Source organism: Cyprinodon variegatus, unplaced genomic scaffold (assembly GCF_000732505.1).
Source record: "Cyprinodon variegatus isolate N-32 unplaced genomic scaffold, C_variegatus-1.0 Scaffold54, whole genome shotgun sequence".
NCBI classification, from domain to species: domain Eukaryota; kingdom Metazoa; phylum Chordata; class Actinopteri; order Cyprinodontiformes; family Cyprinodontidae; genus Cyprinodon; species Cyprinodon variegatus.
Window position 1 is genome coordinate 501,134 of NW_015150507.1, and position 18,485 is coordinate 519,618.

The 18,485-nt window shown below is 37.1% G+C and overlaps 2 protein-coding genes across 3 annotated transcripts in view; one reads left to right on the forward strand and one right to left on the reverse strand.

The window, feature by feature from the left end:
* The window catches only part of LOC107082485 (lysyl oxidase homolog 4-like), a 25,225-nt gene extending 21,830 nt beyond the window's left edge, over window positions 1-3,395 (forward strand). Inside the window, exons 14-15 of the mRNA XM_015371189.1 lie at window positions 2,533-2,644; window positions 2,738-3,395. Coding sequence (XP_015226675.1) covers window positions 2,533-2,644; window positions 2,738-2,808 — 183 coding nt within the window. The 3' untranslated portion in view covers window positions 2,809-3,395. The remainder of the gene's footprint in view (window positions 1-2,532; window positions 2,645-2,737) is intronic.
* A 6,723-nt stretch (window positions 3,396-10,118) lies between these two features.
* Window positions 10,119-17,409, reverse strand: r3hcc1l (R3H domain and coiled-coil containing 1 like). 2 transcript variants are annotated; one of them, XM_015371207.1, is made up of 7 exons: window positions 17,349-17,409; window positions 16,607-17,057; window positions 15,532-15,719; window positions 14,214-14,284; window positions 13,797-13,892; window positions 11,487-11,627; window positions 10,119-10,703 (listed from the first exon to the last, which is right to left on the reverse strand). In XM_015371207.1, the coding sequence occupies exons 2-7, from the start codon at window positions 17,039-17,041 to the stop codon at window positions 10,651-10,653; spliced, it is 984 nt and encodes a 327-aa protein (XP_015226693.1). In that variant the 5' UTR covers window positions 17,042-17,057; window positions 17,349-17,409; the 3' UTR covers window positions 10,119-10,650. The 2 variants fall into 2 exon arrangements, with proteins under 2 accessions (XP_015226693.1, XP_015226694.1); XM_015371208.1 differs by having other exon boundaries at window positions 17,338-17,381.
* Window positions 17,410-18,485: the final 1,076 nt, after the last annotated feature.

Here is an 18,485-nt window from a genome sequence, read left to right on the forward strand (position 1 = left end):
CATCCATCCATCCATCCATCCATCCATCCATCCATCCATCCATCCATCCATCCATCCATCCATCCATCCATACATACATACATGCATCACCAATCCATCCACCATCCATCCATCCATCTTTATATTAATAATCTTTTTTTTTAGTTCAATTGGCTTTTATTTTTATTTTTTCAAGTAGACGGGAAATGGGATTAAACAGAGAGAAGAAAAACATGTGGCAAAGGTGACCAGGCAGCAGCTTGAACCTGTGACAGCTTCATCGAGGACTAAAACCTTTGCACATGGGTTGCAAGCTTCCATCCATTCACCCCACTAGCACTGGGGAAATATTTGCTATCAACTCGAATTGCTAAGTTCAACTCAAAATCCATATTTATTCTACTTGCTGAAAAATCATTAATGGTTTTGGTAGCAAGCTCCTTCATCAGACATGAAAGTCAACAAGCAAAAACTTCAAGTGAGGAGTTTTTGTTTCAACATCTGAAGGCACACAAGATAAAAGCTGCAATAATAGGCTGTAATTTTAGCTAAATGGCAGTTGGCTGAGTTTCCAGTCATTCAGGTGTACAGCAGTAATGCAGCTTAAAGGGTGTGTGCGTGTTTAGGGAAAGTAAATTTAGTCTAGATTTATATAGAAAGCAGACCTACTGTTAGTCCGCCCTTTATGGAAAGAACAAACCTACTGGCAGTCAAAAAAAAAAAACCCAGTCAGCACATTACAGGTTGAAACGTGAGCTTGTCCACATCTTCCCTCTCTATACCAAAGACACCCAATCTGCTGCGGTGACATAGTCATCCCTCTTGCATCTCTGTCGTTTGTTCTATTTATTCCAGCAGCATCAGCAGGACGGTGTTTACAGTTTGTCTTTGTTTTTCTGGTTGTTTGAGTTGAAATCAAAATGTTTAAATCAGGCTTGTACTTGTGCACATGTAGCTCCAGAAAGTCTGTGAGATATACTTTATATCACAAGGGTTGCCCTAACTTTATGACCCAGCAATATTCTTGTGGTGGCAATGGCGGTGTGACTGTAGAGCGTGAGAGACTGAGGGAAGGCCAAAATCTGTCTCATCTTTCATTCAGCTGGGTTTTTCGGTGACTTTACCGGGCAGCCACTTTAAGCACCATACATTTACACTGATGAGTCATGTCCACCTCAGCTCTATTGCCCCTGATTGGGCCTGTATCTAAAAGATCAGCACTATAACCGCTCAGTCTTTTACGCAAACAGGCCTTTCATTGTCCCTTAAAATTGCTTGTGGGCCCTTTGTTTCACATTATTACAACAGCTTTTAAGAAAGCATAAACTGCCACAAAGTTGATGTGTTTTACACCAAGGCTATAAAGATTTATCTGAAAACCCTCTCAAGTCTCAACTTGCAGCATATGCACATACAGACGGAGGTTATGACACTAAATGCTGACTGAAAGGTAGTAAAAAGAATAGCAGTTATGAATATTTTTAACCCAGAATCTGAAGCTGTAAATATAAATAAAACCGCACATTTTAAACGGTACGTAAAAGAAATAAATAAAACTGGGCCGCTTTAATGAATATGTGGTCGGGTTATCTGTTTGATGTGTGCATCAGGAAAATTCATTTGTGTGCTTTTCTTATATATGGGAGGCAGACAGACAGAGTGGAAAACAAGCCACCATGGCAACCAACCATGGCGGCAGTCTAATGATAGACTGCAAACTCTAAACCATCATCTGCATCTCTGGGCTTTTTCCCCCCTTTTTCCTCTGTGCAGAGATAACCGTGGAAAGTGATGTCATTCATTGCCTGAGTTTATACATCAGATGCCATATAGAAAAGCAGAAAACAATAATCCTGTGGCTTTTCTGTCCGACGGGCTCTAGTTTCATAACTGTCTGAAAAAGAGAGCGTGTTCCAATTTTTTTTTTTTTTTGTTTTTTTTTCAAGAGACACCATATGCAGTGTTTTCTTCTTATTTGGGTCTACAGCTGAACATGTTTTTCTATGTGACCAGGGAGCCTTGAAGAAGTCATTGATCCCCATAGAGAAATCCATATTTCTTTTATTCCACATATCCATCAACCTCAAATCCACAGGTCTCACCACCAATCTGAACTCCTCGTTAAATATTTTCACATTACGTGAAAATCACAGATATATTTTCGTGGGATATTATCTTGTAGAACAGCACAAATTAATTTTAGCCTGTGGAGTTTTTGTGCAATTTTCTATAGACTTACCATAAATCCAGCTGGTCTTTGAAGGCTTCATTTGTTTGTTTGAGAACATTGTAAAGCCTCATGGCATACAGGAGACAAATGTATACAAACTAAAATTCAAAATTTTCATCAGGTAGTCAATTTCAAAACTATTGTGTTTTTCACAAGTATGCCTCACTTTGTATTCAGATAGAAGATGTTAGCCAGATGAGGAAAAGTTCAAGGATTATCGATACTTTTGCGAGGAAATATAATTTTGTATTGGAATATAACAACTCATGAATTTATTTATTGTACTCATCCAGCAACTCACTGTTTCCTCCTCTCGTCTCTAGGTTGAAGTGAACCCTACCCTGGACATGGCTGAGTCTGATTTCCAAAACAATGTGATGCGCTGCAGGTGCAAGTACGATGGAGCACGAGTTTACCTCTTCCGCTGCCATGCAGGTAATGCTGCTTGTTGCTCATGATACCCCATCCCCATCTGTCAAAGAGTTTTAAATAATTGTTTTCTTCTTATGTTTTTCTTTTTCTCATCAGCTGATGCCTACAGCGCTGAAGAGGAGGACTTGTTTGACCACCAGCATCAACTTTCCAATAACTTCTTGTGAATTAGGGAACATTTAAGAACTGTACAACATTTCTCCAGACCTCAGAAGTCTGGTAATGAAGAGTGAATGAAAGTTAATAAAACAAAGAGCTGAGGAAAAAGGGAAAAAAGAGGGAGGAAGGAAAGGACAGAAATTGCTGTTTAGGATCATGTGATAGATAGGGAAGAAGATAGAGAGAAGATTATCATTTTGTTTGGAAATTATACAGAAATAAAGAACAAATGTAGGACGAGAAAAGGAGGAAAACGAGACAAAAGCTGGACCATGATTTGTGATAAAAACAGTTTACAACTTTTGAATACATGTCTTGTTATTTTAACAAATGTTAATGCCTCATTTAAAATCATAATCACAGTTGAAAGTATTGATATGAAGGCATATGAGGAGAAACTATCATGGATCAACTGATTGTCAGCATATTTACCCAGGTAACAATGGACCTTAAGAACATTCACTGTCCAGCTGACAGCTTCCAGGATTTACTGTTAGGACTGTGTGTTTTTCTATATTTTATTTTCAATTACATTTTATTTCATCTCATGGTGCTATTTTGCTTCTGTTTAAATAAATACTGTAATGTATTGCAAATGTATTGTCATGTACAGTCTTATATTACCTCTCTCAACTATTGTTCTTCAGGTCTTTAATTTATGCAGAATTTTAATGTACTTTAAGGTTGAAACTTGTTTGTATTGATAATTTTATTATGACAACTACTTCCATTTTGTTAGATTTTTCCTTGTTAAAGACAAGGGAACAACATGAGATCTGGTTGTACCAAGACATCACGTTTCAAAGTACTTGATAACAGTAGTGACAAAATAAAAGTCAGATTGACAAAATCTCTGATCATTTCAGTACTGGTTATTTATGGGCAGAGCCTGCAACTGCCAGCTGAAATTTTAATAAAGAAACACATAGAAAAAGCTGTATATATATATATATATATATATATATATATATATATATATATATATATATATATATATATATATATATATATATATATATATATATATATATATATATGTGGTAGATATGTTTTTATTTTAATCAGATAATATTCAGGTGTGAGAAGGCGTTGATAAAACAACACATTTAACTTCATAGAATGTGTTAATCATGGTCAAACAGATAACTCTGCACATATATAGAATAACTTCAAAATGTAGGACTTTATTAGCAAAAATTATTCAGCCCCAAGTCTGAAGTCCAAACTAAAAAACTCAACTAAACTAAGCTAAGAAGGTACTCAAAGAAGGAAAACATGTTTGAAAACCATAAACAATACAGTTACGCAGTGATATCACCAAAATCAGCTTTTACACCACAATTTCCCCATTGTTGGACAATAAAGGGATTTTATTTTCTATTCTATATCACAGTTCAGCATGGATTATAGGTTTGAGAACCAAGTTTTATGTTAAAGAGGTTGTAATCAAGTCTTTAGCTTTTAATTAATTTAAGGCAGTTGGAATTTGTTCAATTGGCAATGTAAATCTAGGAGATAAATTAAACTTCATTTGGTAAAATTATATTTTATTAAATGATTTGCTTCATCAGAAATCAATGAATTGGTCTTAACCCTTTTTAATTAAGCCTATAGCTAGCAGAAACAAGGGGACTCTCTAAAAGGATTGGTCATATTTTAGTAATCAAATGTGATTAGCATATGAGTTATATTACTATTTAAACCATTTGTGAAGTCAATTTTGTTTTACCTTTATAAACAAAGGATCAAAACTGGTCAGCATGGCATACATCTAACATATCTTGTTAGCTTGTCTTACACAACTGTAAAGGCCTGCAGCTGCTTCACTCTAGTCTCAGGCATCTCAAAGATTCCTGTAAACTTAGAGAAAAATGTTGCAGATTGTTCTGTTTTTGCAGATATTTGACTACAGTGTTAGCCACCAGATCCACTTAGACTTTGATCAGTCTGCAGATTTTTGATTCTTTGGCCTGAATGGTTTTTATTCATGGGGTCTCTTTGATGTGTATGGCCTGGGATTTTGATTTATTCATTTGAACAAGAAAAATCATCTTAAAAGTATATGTATTTTAAAAAGATACAATAAAAACAAAAAATATACAAGGGAGGCCAATGAAGCTTATCAACATCCCACCCAAAGTAAAAACGACAACAAAAAATCCACTGTAATACACAACATTCACAAAACATTACAGAGCCAGTCAATTGCAGCAAACCCAGCAAATGCTCATGCAAGAGCTATAACTTTAGGCCATGCCTATATCCAGACAATGTTATCAGTGTTGCAACCATATGTATTAATTTGTTCCAAGATTTTGCCCCATGATATCTGATGTGATATTGAAAACAAGTAGTTCTGTGCAAAGGTAATTAAAAATGAGCAGCCTGTCTTGTTGGATAATTATAAAATTGAAGGTTGTGCACACAATATTGTTTGATAAGCAGCAGGATCAGCCCTTAAAAGCGGATAACAAAAACATGAAGCAGCTACATTGTCCCACAGTGGGGGGGCAGGATAGCATGTCCCTGTCAGAGTGTCTTACGAGAATGGGGTTTGCAGAAATTGAAGAGGAGAGTCCAACAGAAGAGGAAAAACTGCATCCTTTTACACCAATTATAACAGTTAATATCAGTATGGACATTGGTCCGATCCATCCATCTTCTCACCATTAGTCCTTGTCAGGGTTGCAGTGGGGCAGGTGACTATCTCTGGCAGTCTATGAGCGAGAGGAGGGGTACACCCTGGACAGGTCGCAAGTCTACCAAAGGGCAATACAGAGACACACAACCATGCACACACACACTCTACAAGGTAGAGAAGCCAATTAACCCAACAGTCATGTTTTTGGACTGTGGGAGGAAGCCGGAGTACCTGCAGAAAACGAGGGCATGAACAGGGAGAACATGCAAACTCCATGCAGAAAGACCCGAGGCCAGTAATTAAACCCACAACCTTCTTACTGCAAGGCAAGAGTGCTACCCACTGAGTCACCATGCAGCCAAGACATTGGTCTTCAATATCCAAAATTATTAGCATGGTTAATGACCAAACAGCAACAATAGCCTTCAATGCTTACACTCAGAGGCACCCAAATTAAAAATCTAAAGCTTAAACAAGTTAAGACAACTTAAAAATCAGCAATGATAGTGTTTGCAAATGTTTCAGTAAGCAACGATTAACAAATATATTTGTGTGGGTGTCATTATTTATTCCCTTCTTCAGGCACTAAGATAGTTTATGTGATTTTTACAAAAAAGTTTCAAATACAATTTTTTCTGTGTTGGTTTATTTATATCACTGGAATGTATAAGTATTGCTAGCATAAATATTGAATATCAAATTACAGGTTGCCTTAGAACACCCCATACTTTAAAATTACTATAGATACAATTCTATGGTGTTTTTTTTGTGCCCTTGTGCTGTAACCAAAGAAAAAAAAAGAATAAAATATTTCTACTAATATTAATAAAATATTTATATTAAAGTACTTCGACAGAAATACCACAATTAATGCAAAGTTTTACCTTTCAGATTTCAGCAAGTCAGATGATGTAAAGTAGACCTGAGTGTTGCTGCTAGGATACACAACATTACCCCTTCTCTGGGGGTCAGTTAGTGCGCTGGTGCATGAGATTATTCCTTTATTTAGACCCTACCTCATTTCATTTGCCTTATGAAACACATTTCTATGCAGAGCAGAGCTTGCACTTGTTCCCACCACTTGCTCAGAAGTGTTTTATGTCTGTGTTGTTAATCTAATGATTGCATGAGTCTCTCAGCACACTGCTCTGTGGTATATCACCTCCTTGTGAAGCCGCAATAAAAAGCATGACATTGTGGGCAGGGCTCAGATCTCACACGATGATGGTTGACAAAAAGAAAAGCTGCTCTCTGCATGTCGCTAAACCAAAGACAACAACAAACAAGGAGGTTGACTAAAAATATGTAGGGAAGCATATTCTACAGAAGACGATCCAGATGTTTCAATGTGTTGTTTCTTGAATGTAGAATAATCTACCTACCAGAACCCTGGCTATCTTCAAGACACTAATGCTAAGTTAGGAGATGCTATCTGAGGAGATGGGCCCTCAAGTAAAGCTGTACTTTCCTTCCCCTTTAGCTTTCTATTCATGAATTTCACTCTTTCACCACAGACATAATCTAATCAGCAGCCCTTTTTCTAATTATCTTAAGGAATAAGAACTTGAGTAGCTCCGAGTGTTTTAGAGTATCTTTCTGCCAGCTTTGCACATAACGAAATGTATAATTTATCCATCTTTCTTAGAATGTAGGTCTAGCCCAGATTGGATGGAGAGTATTCGTAAATACTAGGGTTTAAGTCTTGCCTCACATTTCCAGTTGGTTTTGGGTCTATTCCAGTTCTAAGATGTGTAAATGCTTTAATTTAATCATTTCATTATAGCTCTGACTGTATATTTAGGAGTGCTGTCATTCTGGAAACTGTACATCTTTTCCACTCCTCAGTCTTTTTTAGCCTCTAACAGTTTTAATTAGCTGATTTGCCCTGTATATAAGTCTAATTTGATTCAATTATTCTTTTTTAATTTTATTGTTTTATTCTTATTTTATATATTTACTGGACCATGACTCTGAAATTAAGTCTATCTATCAATATATCTATTAGATTTCCTACCAAGGCTGTGTAACTCTGAAGTAACATATTTGTCCAAATTTCTGTCTTTTTTTCCCCCTTTCTGTTCTTACTGTAAGTCATTTCTTCTGCTTCTCTAGGTTATATACGATATTTACGGATATATATATATATATATGGATTTTCAGGTTGGGAATCTTGAATTTTGCAGATGGTGAATTGAACATTGCTCTGCAAAATGTCTCAAATTTGGCATTTGGTTGTATATCCTAACTCTCCTTTGAAGTTCTCATCAACTTTATCCCTGACTGGGATTCTCCGCTAAGCTGAGTTCATAATGTTTTTACGATTTTCACTAATATTCTAAAGAAAAACTCAGAGGCCTTCGTAGAAGATTTGATGGATTTGATTTTTAAGTACTTTTGAACACATGAGATGTTTAGATCAACAAAACAGAGATGCCATGATATGGTTTGCCAATTTACTAAACATAAGAAAACTCTATCTCTGAAGGCAGCAATTTCCAAACTCTTTTCCTAAAAAAATGACATTCTATTGTTCTATTATTATCAATAATTGAAATGTTTCAAGCCTGTGATTATAGTCGATATCCTTCTAAAATAAGATTTAGTTTTTCCTGAATCAGACTGAAAAAACAAAATTATTATAAGTCATTTTCTCTGTTGGAACTATAAAACAAAACTAATAATCCCAAATAATGTTACAAACTTGTATCTAAAAGTGCTCAGCTGAAATATTTTATTAGTTTTTACTTCAGTTTATCTGCAATGTTTAAATCAGTATGCTGCAGCTAATCTCATTGTGGGGAGTGAATAAAAGTGCAAGGAATACTGGTTTTATTTTCTTTATTTTGTTTTATATTAATACAACAATGCTATTGTATTACTTTTTTTTTTTTATTAATTCAAAATGCAGACATATGTTGAGCAGAAATGTATAAAAACTGCATGTTCCTTATCCTTTAAAAGCAGTTGAAAGTCTCTTAAAAATCAGAAAGTCCATGGTCCAACAGATTGGAATCACAGTTTAAATTTTTAACACCTCAGCAGAAACAAGATCATGACGATAAAATATCATCCATTTGAAGCAACTTGAAATCTAAAATACTATGATTAGTTCTCCCACAAAAACTTTCCTTAAAGCATTGCTTTTTAAGGAGTGTATAATGATTACTCTTTAGAAGCTGCGGCGTTTAATTTTGCTTTCTACAGTAAGATCAGCACAGCACACTGTCACCAAAATGATGAGTTTCTAACATCAGTTTTTGCATAACTGGGGGGATTTCATATTTGAAACAAATAGGCAACTAAAAGGAACATAACAGAATTATTTTTCTTTTTATGTTTTACATTTCAACACAGAGTGAAGTTAACACTTTAAATTTAGTTTTACAACATATAGAGGCGCCCTGAGAGTAAAGGACAAATCTACAGCTTTTACACATCATTTCGGGTATAGGAAGTGAGTGAGCGGCAGTGCCACATGGTCTGTGGTCAGCTAGACGAAACCGCAGAGGAGGTGTTGGTCTGAAGCTGCCAGAACATGCTCCAATTCAGGAGGTGAGTGTGTGTTGCCATGTATTTGGGACCTTGTGGGGATAGTTTAAGGTTAATTTCCCAGGTTCATGCTACATGGTGGGGACTGACGGGTACCTGACTGGTCCCCATGAGGTAAAGTTCTCTTCCTGGGTTTCGGGTTGAGGTTTAGGACTAAGCTGGGAATTTAGTTTAGGATAGAATCAGGTATATATATTGTTAAAGGTTAGGGTTTGAAACTAGGTTTTTACCTAATGTTTAGTTCTCTCAAAAAAGAAAACTTTCCTTAAATAAATGGGGGAATCAGACGGTACATGGCAGAATTATTATTCCCACTCCATTTAACCTTTTCTCAATCAAGTACATTCAATTTCTGTTCAGGACCAATGGAGTATTTCTGAAATGGGATTTTACATGACAGTAAACAAAAATTGGTAATTGTTCAGAAATTTTAGCTAACAGCAAAAAGCATTTTTTATACATTATTCTTAAAATACAAAAGCTAGAACCAGATATGTACATTTATATTTGACCTGTTTACTTTGAACTTCATCAAACTGATTGGTTTGGTATAGAACAATCTGAGAGGCAGCAACAAGGCCCATGGTAACTTTGGAATACACCTTCAAATGATGGTGGCAGCATTATAATGCGGGGAAGCTTCTCTTCAACAAAGAGAAGCTGACTAGGTTTGATGGGAAGATGGATAAAGTTAAACCCAGGTTGATTCTGAAATAAAACTTGTAACAGGCTGCAACTGGGTCTGGTGTTCTCCTCACAGCAGGACAATAACCATAAACATACACTCCACAGCTACAGTGAAATGGTTTGGATCAAAGGATAGCCATGTTAAACCTTCATTTATAGTCTTTAATTTATTTGGGAAACTGTGGAAAGACTTAAAAAGTAATAAAAAAACTTATACAAATAATAATAAAAAAATATGTCAACACATGAGATTAACAGGTTGAGCTACAACGAGGGGAAGCTTTAACAAAGTACTGACTCATAAAAGGGCAGAATTGGATTACACACCTCATTTGTCAGATTTTCATTTGAGAAAAAATGTTACCGGTAAGTGTCTTTTCCTTCCATCTTCTCACTTTTTTCTTTCAAGTATTATCTTCTCAGCTAGAAAAGAAAAATAAAACATTTCAAACTTGAGCTGGGACTGTACTTAATTTTTAATGGTTCAGGTAGCAATTCATAATCTTACACTTCAGTGTTTGAAAAAAACATTAAATAGGTCTTTCATTCGTCAAGCTTCCAAAAAAGGGAGACATGAATTTTGAACCCATTCAAATACAATTCATAAAAAAAAAAGACTTGTAGACGGGCTTTAAAAAACAGGAAAGAAAAAACAAAGCAGGTATGAATGATACAAGACACTGAAATGTGAATATAACCAACCTGGCTTATATCCAATTCAACAGTGCCTTCATTAAATGAAGTTAGAATTTTTTTACAGTGATAAAATTAAAGACGAAGATAAAAGCTTTGTATTAGGACAGAAATATATTTCAAATCATTTGAAACTCAGGGGTGTCCGTGCTTAACACAGATATATATGAATCCTGATATTTGCTCCAACCAGTACTGGCTCAGACAAGACAAACAGAGCTGAAGTTCAAGTTTAAGTAGCTTTTTTCTATTAAAAAAAAAAAAAAGGTCCATTCATTATTCACTTTCCATCCCAAGCATCTTCCCTTTGTCTGGCCGCCAGGCGCTTTTGCTCTGAAAGGTAAATCACATGCAGACATGTTATACAAATGAAGACGTGGAAGCATCTATACACACAAAGAAGAATCTAGTGAAGGTGAATCATTGGTCTAAATATACATCCGTTTTTACCACAAGTAGGGATTTAAGCAGCGGTGAAAGACTGGGGAGCCAATAGTAAACAGTTAGTTTCTGGGTTTTTTTTATTTTTTATATGTGGTATCACTTCCAAGAACATACTGTTTAACACATGACGCTGTCCTGTACTCACATTTACTGTGCATTTGCAGATCTTAAATACAGAGCATGGTGGTGTGCCTTATGCTGTGAAGAAAGAAGCTTTTTTTAGCTTGCTGCAGTCCGGACCTCTGCTTCCTGAACTGACTGTTCGTTGGACTGTAGCTGTGGTTTACTGTGCCTATATACTTATGTTCCCTTCATGAAGGAAAAGGACTGCTGTGCTGATTATAGAGCTGCAGTGATGTGCATGGCAACTGATGGATTTCTCTTGGCGTCAGTTTGCAACTTTCTGCTGTTCAAGTAGCTCCCTCTTGTGGAGGAAACTCTCTAGTGCAGGCATTGATCCTTTCAGGTAAAGGGAGGGGTTTGCTCCTTATCTGATATAATTTATTTGATATAAAGGCTCTAACGGGGAGTTGGAGATATTGTCAAAATAGGAATTCAAGAAGTGTTTTTTTTTTTTTTTTTATGATAAAGGTAGAAAGAATTTTTTTTTGTTTAGTTTTTCTTTTCCAAACCATATCACCAAAAAAAGATACATCTAATGTGTCTGTATACCTTTGGCCTGTTGGAGTTTCTTTCTCTCTGCCTCTCGCTGCTCCTTTGTTAAGTTGCTCTTCATACCGAGTGCTCCGATGACAAGCTTCCGAGCCAGTGCTGCACTTGTCTGAGGTCGCTCTTTAGCAGGCAGGAGGTATTCTTAGAATTAAAAGAACAGTGAATTGAAATGTACATACTGTGGAGAGACATTTATGGCAATAAAAAAAGCAGTTCGTACACAAACTGTCAGTTGCAGCTTATCATGATCCTGGGGTCAAAGGATCCAGAATTATAGAGCGAGCATCCCTGGTTAAACTAAACAGGGAATTCCCCCCCAAAAAAACAATTGTACCGTCTTTTTGGAAATTTAAGTTGGAAAAACATTTCCATTTCATTATTGCTTTGAGGTACTTGAAGCAAATGAAGGGTTAACTGTAGAGAATCTGACAAATCACACAAATTAAGATACTGTCTATAAAGGTGCATTCACAAAGACGTGGTGTCCCATAGTATCCCAATGCAAACGGTGCAGAGAAGAGCAGTCACTACTCACCGTGTGCTGCTTGAGAGATGTGTGCCGTTGTTAAACAGCAGCATAGCGTGGGGAGAGAGCTGAAGTTGAAAAATTGAACTTTCCTGTGAAATCGTGTTGCATCAACCAATCAGGGAACGGTTATTGTTGTGACGTTCCTTGGAAATATAATTTCACAGGACCTAAAGTGGGAGCTGAACATCAACTCCCTCAACAAGAAAGCTCAGCACAGGATGTACTTCCTACAGCGGCTGGAAAAATGTAACCTGCCAAGTACACTAATTGTGCACTTCCACTCCTCCATTATTGAGTCCATCCTCACCTCTTCCATCACCATCCAGCACGCTGGTGCCGATGCCAAGTACAAGGGTAGGCTACAGCGTGTCGTCCTGTCTGCAGAGAAGGTGATTGGCTGCAATCTTCCATCTCTCCAGGATCTGTACGCCTACAGGACTGTGAGGCGTGCAGGGAAGATTGTGGCGGATATCTCGCACCCCAGCCACAAACTATTTCAGTCACTTGCCTGTGGCAGGAGGCTGCGGTCCATCAGGACCAAAATCTAATGCCACAAGAACAATTTTTTCCCAGTCGCTACCAGCCTTAACAAGGAGACCCCGTGACACTGTCACTGCCTCTCTCAATCCCTCGTTCAGGACCCACAGTAGTAGCCATTCAAAATTTCCCCACTTTCCTTGATGGGCCCTTGGCTAGTTCTTGGCTGGTCCCCTACAATTCCTTTTTAAACATCAATATTTGTACTAAAATATTATTTCTGTCATGATTTGTCGACATTAAGATCTAAACGGAAGCGCCATCTCCTGGTCAGATTATATAATTCAGTGAAATGGTTGAGTTAGAGTAAAAAGAATATGCAAGAGGGCATCACTCCAGTGGCTGGAAGTTGGAGGGGATTTCGCTGGGTGTTGGAGGGAAGAGGGCTGCCATTTGGCTAGTGTTTGACTGGGAAAGTAACAGCTGTTCCATTTTGAACAGCTGTTACTGTAGAAGGTGCACCAACGTAGCATCTCCACACCTCCTGCGTTACATTAACGCACAACCTACTGTGTATATAGTAAATGGCTATATACTATATATTTTATATAGTATATTGCATTTTTTATATTGGATATAGCTACAGATTCGGTATACTGTATATATACCTAAGTTGTCTTCACCATCAACACCAAGTCAAATCCCACTTTGCAATAAATCTGCTTCTGGTTCTGATTTGTTAAGTTTTTTCACATGGGTAGGGAGTCAGCTCCATGCAACTCAAGCTCCTCCCATCCGTTAACGCAGTCCGCAGTGAAGCCCTGTATATTAGAAATGCACAGCAGTAAACCTGCTACGGTACTAGCAGAAATTACCACAGATACTGTGTTCAGTTTTAAATGTCAGGCTAATTCTACTTATTGTTGTTCTTTTGTCTTGCAGAGATTTAATCAGTTTTAGTTTCTCTCTGTCTCCTTCAGCCTCAAAAGCAAGAGTACACTTTAACCTCTGAACCGATGTTTTACCTTAGTTTTTTGCTTACAATCAGTCAAAACACTTAAGCCTTAAGTAAATCAATGTGTTAGACAAATGTCAATTTTACCTGACACATGTTGGTAAGATTACACAAACTGATTACCCTCTTCTTTGTATAAATGCTCTGTGCTTAAAGGGCATAATTTTCACAGAACAAAAAGGCATAAAAATTATGATTGTAATCTTACAGTATAAAATCCATGGTTTTATTTCATTTCAACTGTCTAAACCCCACTGGTGTCAATAGAAACGGTAATGTACACTCATACCTGAGCAGCTGCGGGCTTTAGCCTTTGTTGCATTGGAGGATTTGGACAGTGGTCTTAATTTCATTAGTGGGTTTTTGGATCTCAGAGCTTCTCGGGCTGAAAAGGAAAAAAAAATATATGATGGCAGAACAGACTCAAATAACAATATTATTAGCACACTTACTAAAGGTCTGTTACTAGTAAGTGTGTTAAAGCACCAAATTTAATTTACAACAGAGATAAATTATTGCCTGTTACAACCAGTCTTTCAAATCTCAAATGAAGGTATGAATTAATGTGTGGATGAAACAAAACTACCATTGGAAGATGACTTTTTTGTACTGAAAAGTTTGGGTATAAAATGGCCCCAAAAAAAGTGATAGAGAGGAAATGTCTAGCAACCATCCAGTGCTAAAAATGGGGTGAAACTTCACTGACCTGCTATGGGGCTGGAGAAGAGACCTAGGGCATGTTTGTCATCAATCCACTTGATGTCGAATCCTCTCTGTCTGAAAACAGACAAACCAACAGTCACATGAATCCAGTACTGATCATTTCAGAAAACCTAAGAGTTTTTAATCCAAAAGATCTGACTCTAATAAATTAAATGCTCCATTTGTCAAATAAACATGGAGTAGGGGCAGTTTAACAACTTGCATTGTTGACCACCTATAGAGCAGCAATGATAAGCCAATGATTTGAAGCAATTTGGTTGACCAGACCATGAATCTGTTCCTTCAAAACCTTTACTTTCCAAAGCAGTCCAGAGTAAGAAACACCAGCACAGCAAAAATTACCTCTACCAATATTACTTTAAAAAGTAAACAGTAAAGTAAATAAGAAAACTCTGGGAAATTCCTTACGGCCACTTGTTAATCCGCTTTGGGAACAAAGCTTACTTTATTTTGGGTGTTTTTTCTGTTTATTGTGGGGGGGTGTTTTGGGGCGTTGGCATTGAAGCTTTTTCAAGTGAAATATAACTTGAAAATAGAGCTAGAAAGCAACAATCATTGCTCCATTTGGCCAGAAATGACAAGAGGCACTGACCTGGAAATGCAGGAAAACGATAATGGAGTCCTGTGAGCAGCACATCTGCTGTTATTATAGTTGTGAAATCATTTTTGAGTCAAAGCAGATGCCAAGATATTTTATTTCTCAGTTCGAAAGGTGGCAGAGAAGGCACCATCCTGAAAGCAGTGTTGCTAAGCAACACACTGCAAATCCAAAGAGTATGATTCCTTTAGATGGTATGGACTAAGGTCAGTTTGTATTAATACCAGGAGTTAACTAAATTTGACTTCTTTGGGAAACGGTCCAAGACCAACTCAAAAAGTAGGTTTCAATCTGGTTGGTTTGATAGAACTTTAACACTTGTGCTAAAGTACAGATCTTTTAGCGTTCAGTAGTGACCGATTTTGACCCGATAAAATATAATCAGAGTCATATATACTTTTATTACTTTGCTAATTAATTGAACAAGTGACATTACTTAAACAGAGAACAATGGTCACGAAAAATCTGGGGATAACTGACCCCATATTGCAATTAGTTACATAAGCTTTAAATAGAGGTAGATAGAAGTGGAGTGTTTCTATCTGCTAACTTGTATTGGAGATTTTAGATGCAGGCCGATAAACCCTGATATTCATTTATCTGATATCGGACAAACTTCTAATAACAAGATAGGATTGGTACCAATCAAAATATTATCAGATTTTTCCCAAAATATGGTCCAAACAGATAGAATTGTACATACTGATAGCACTGAAATAACTTTACAAGATCTTCCGTCTTAAACTCTGTGGGGAAGTCGTAGATTTCCACAATATGAGAAAGTTCATCCTCTGTGAGATCTATTTCTTCTTCATCATCCAAGTCCATGTTGTAGTAGTCAAATCTAGGTTCCTGGATCGACTTCTTCTTTCTGCCCTCGCTCAAGGACAGCTAAAAAAATAAGAGATGGGAAAATGTGATTGAAAGTAGACAGTTTTGTTGGGATTCTGTGTTACTCTGAAGTTAAGCTAAACATGTAAAGTTCTTTTGATTATATATTGGATCATAAATCTGAACTTTTTTAGTGCGGAATGACTACACAACAACTTTAGCCATAGGAAATCATGAGTTACATTGATTTATTTTTTTAAAATGAAGCATGGTTTAAAAGCAATGTCTGATTTTCCTTTGTTCCTTTTCATAGGATTATTGTTACTTTTGACAGACTGTTTTTTTTTTTTTATCTGTGAGCATTGTAGGCATGTTGAGCTTGAACATCTTTTTCAAACGCTAAACTACTCGGTTCCCCCTCATTTGTTCCTTTTCATAGGATTGTTTAATTATTGTTACTTTTGACAGATAACACTTTTTTTCTTCTGTGAGCATTGTAGGTATGTTGAGCTTGAGCTTCTTTTTCAAACACTAAACTACTCGGTCTCCCCCTGACCCACACAGAAAAAAAAGAGGAAAAAAGTTTACAATTCATGCTTCTGAAAACCCTGATTCTAATCCTATAGAAAAAGTAAGGACTGTACCTAAAAACCTCAAATTAGTTGCTCTATTCATGGCAAAGGACAGTGCTGAAATATAAAACCCATTATGTACGAATTGTGATGAGGGGCACAATAGTCATCAATCGAAGTTCAGCCTGAGAGCGCATCACCTAAATATTTGAGGTGTGCAATTCTGTCCTTATTTAAGAACTACTCAGATCAAATCAGAATTGTGCATCAAATTCTAATTTTTATTGTGTTATTATCTCACCTTAAAAAAAAGATAAAAGAAGCAAAAGGGTTCTATTCAATAGTGAATAGAAGAACATGCGGATCAGCTCTCACCTCTTCCAGCAGATGGGGATCCAAACAGTCTCCATCATCATTGAATAAAGTTTCCCAGCTCTCCTCCTCTTCTTCTTCTTTTTCCTCCAGAGGGGATGCTGCTTCAGCCTCTTGCTGTCCATTAACCACTCCCTCTGCCTCCTGCAGTCTCTCCTCCTCTACATCCCCGCTCTGTGTGTCTCCCTGTCCAACGGGTACCTTGTCCTTGTCCCTCCTGTTTTTGGCGTTCTTTCGTGCCTTGTCTGTATATCGAGGTTTAGGTTTTGGTTTATCCTCTCCTTGAGTCTGGGCTTTGTCTTTAGTGGTCTGGCGTCTTTGTTTGGGGACGTACAGAGCCTGGCTGGGTTTCTTGGCCTCACACGGAGCTGGAGATGTGGTCTGGGTTGGATTGCAGTCCTCCTTTGACTCTTCTTCTTTTGCTTTTCCAACCTCCATGTTTAAACTACAATATCTGTATGCAGCAGGAAGTGGAGAGTGTTACGTTCGAAGCAACAAAATTATATTTTCTAAATCCTGTTAGAACAGTCTCTACGTTATAATTGTGTTATAATTAAGATGTAAATATGCCGATTAGACAATCTCCGATCACTTGACGCGGTCAATTTTCCAAATTAAACCTCTACTATCGCAGAACGATTAAATAACGTTTGTAAATAGCGTAGCTAAGCCATTAAAGACAATAAGTAAATTCAAGTCTACTTTTTCAATTCAATTTAAAACAAATTTCCGACCTTAAGCTTACCCGAGTTTGGTTTGGTTTGTTTAGCAACAGATTTTGTCGCGTCCTCTTACGTAAGCAAGGCTAACCGCAATGCATCATGGGAAATGCTGTTCTTTTATGTGCCTACGCTTGAAACCATAGCTTGAAACAGCCTTGATAAAAGCGATGCTGATTTGCGACTGATCAATTTAGGTTGTAAGACAAAATAATTTAATAGAACAATTTAAACAAAATAAATGTATCTATTTTAATATCATTTACAGCCCAAGTAAGTGGAGTGGGAACATTTTTTAAACCTGACAAGGTAATCGTGCACCAGAAAACCACTGGATTGCTGACAGCCTGTTGGTAGTACATGGTGCTGTGAAGCCAACACCCAACATATTGGTACTACCTAGTTAGACTGGTCGGAATGTAAACAATAATTGCGCTACAGCACCAAACAACGATGATTTATCTCATTTCCAGACTTTCAAAATAAAGATAAATTCGGTACTTTGACATACACTTGTTGTTTCATAGCATCAGTGCATTACTGTAATTTATAAAATAGGCACATCATTTAACATATTCAGTATGAAGGCCATTAGGAGAGTGGCGGCCTACCGGTTAGGGCATTGTGTTAGGGATCCTCAGGTTCTGAGTTCGAGCCCCACTCCCACAGACTGCCACTCTGACTCCCTGAGCAAAGACCTTTAACCCCACACTGCTCCCCGTGTGCCGCAAGATGGCAGCGCACTGAGATCAATTAAGTTCAGTTATTAGTATATTATTATGAAGTCTATACATCATGTAATATAACACATTATACAAACCCACCACAACAAAATGTGTGTGTTAATGGAGCATAATAATACTGTAGTCAGATATTAAAAATATTTCACACACACATCATCTGATAATGTGCCAAAAGTGTTAAATAAAGGATGTACTTGTAAAATACATTAATTTATTACATTTTTATGGAAATTACATGAAATTACAGGCATCTTGATGGAGCGAGTCCGTGAGAACGGGGAGAACCAACATGGCAGCAGGTGACTAATTATTTTCGGCCTGTCAGTATTCCGCCGCAGTAGTAGCCCGCTGGGTTTTTATTTTTCTTTCTTGCTTGCTTTAAGGTTCAAGGCAATGGCGTAAATATCGGCAAGTAGAGAC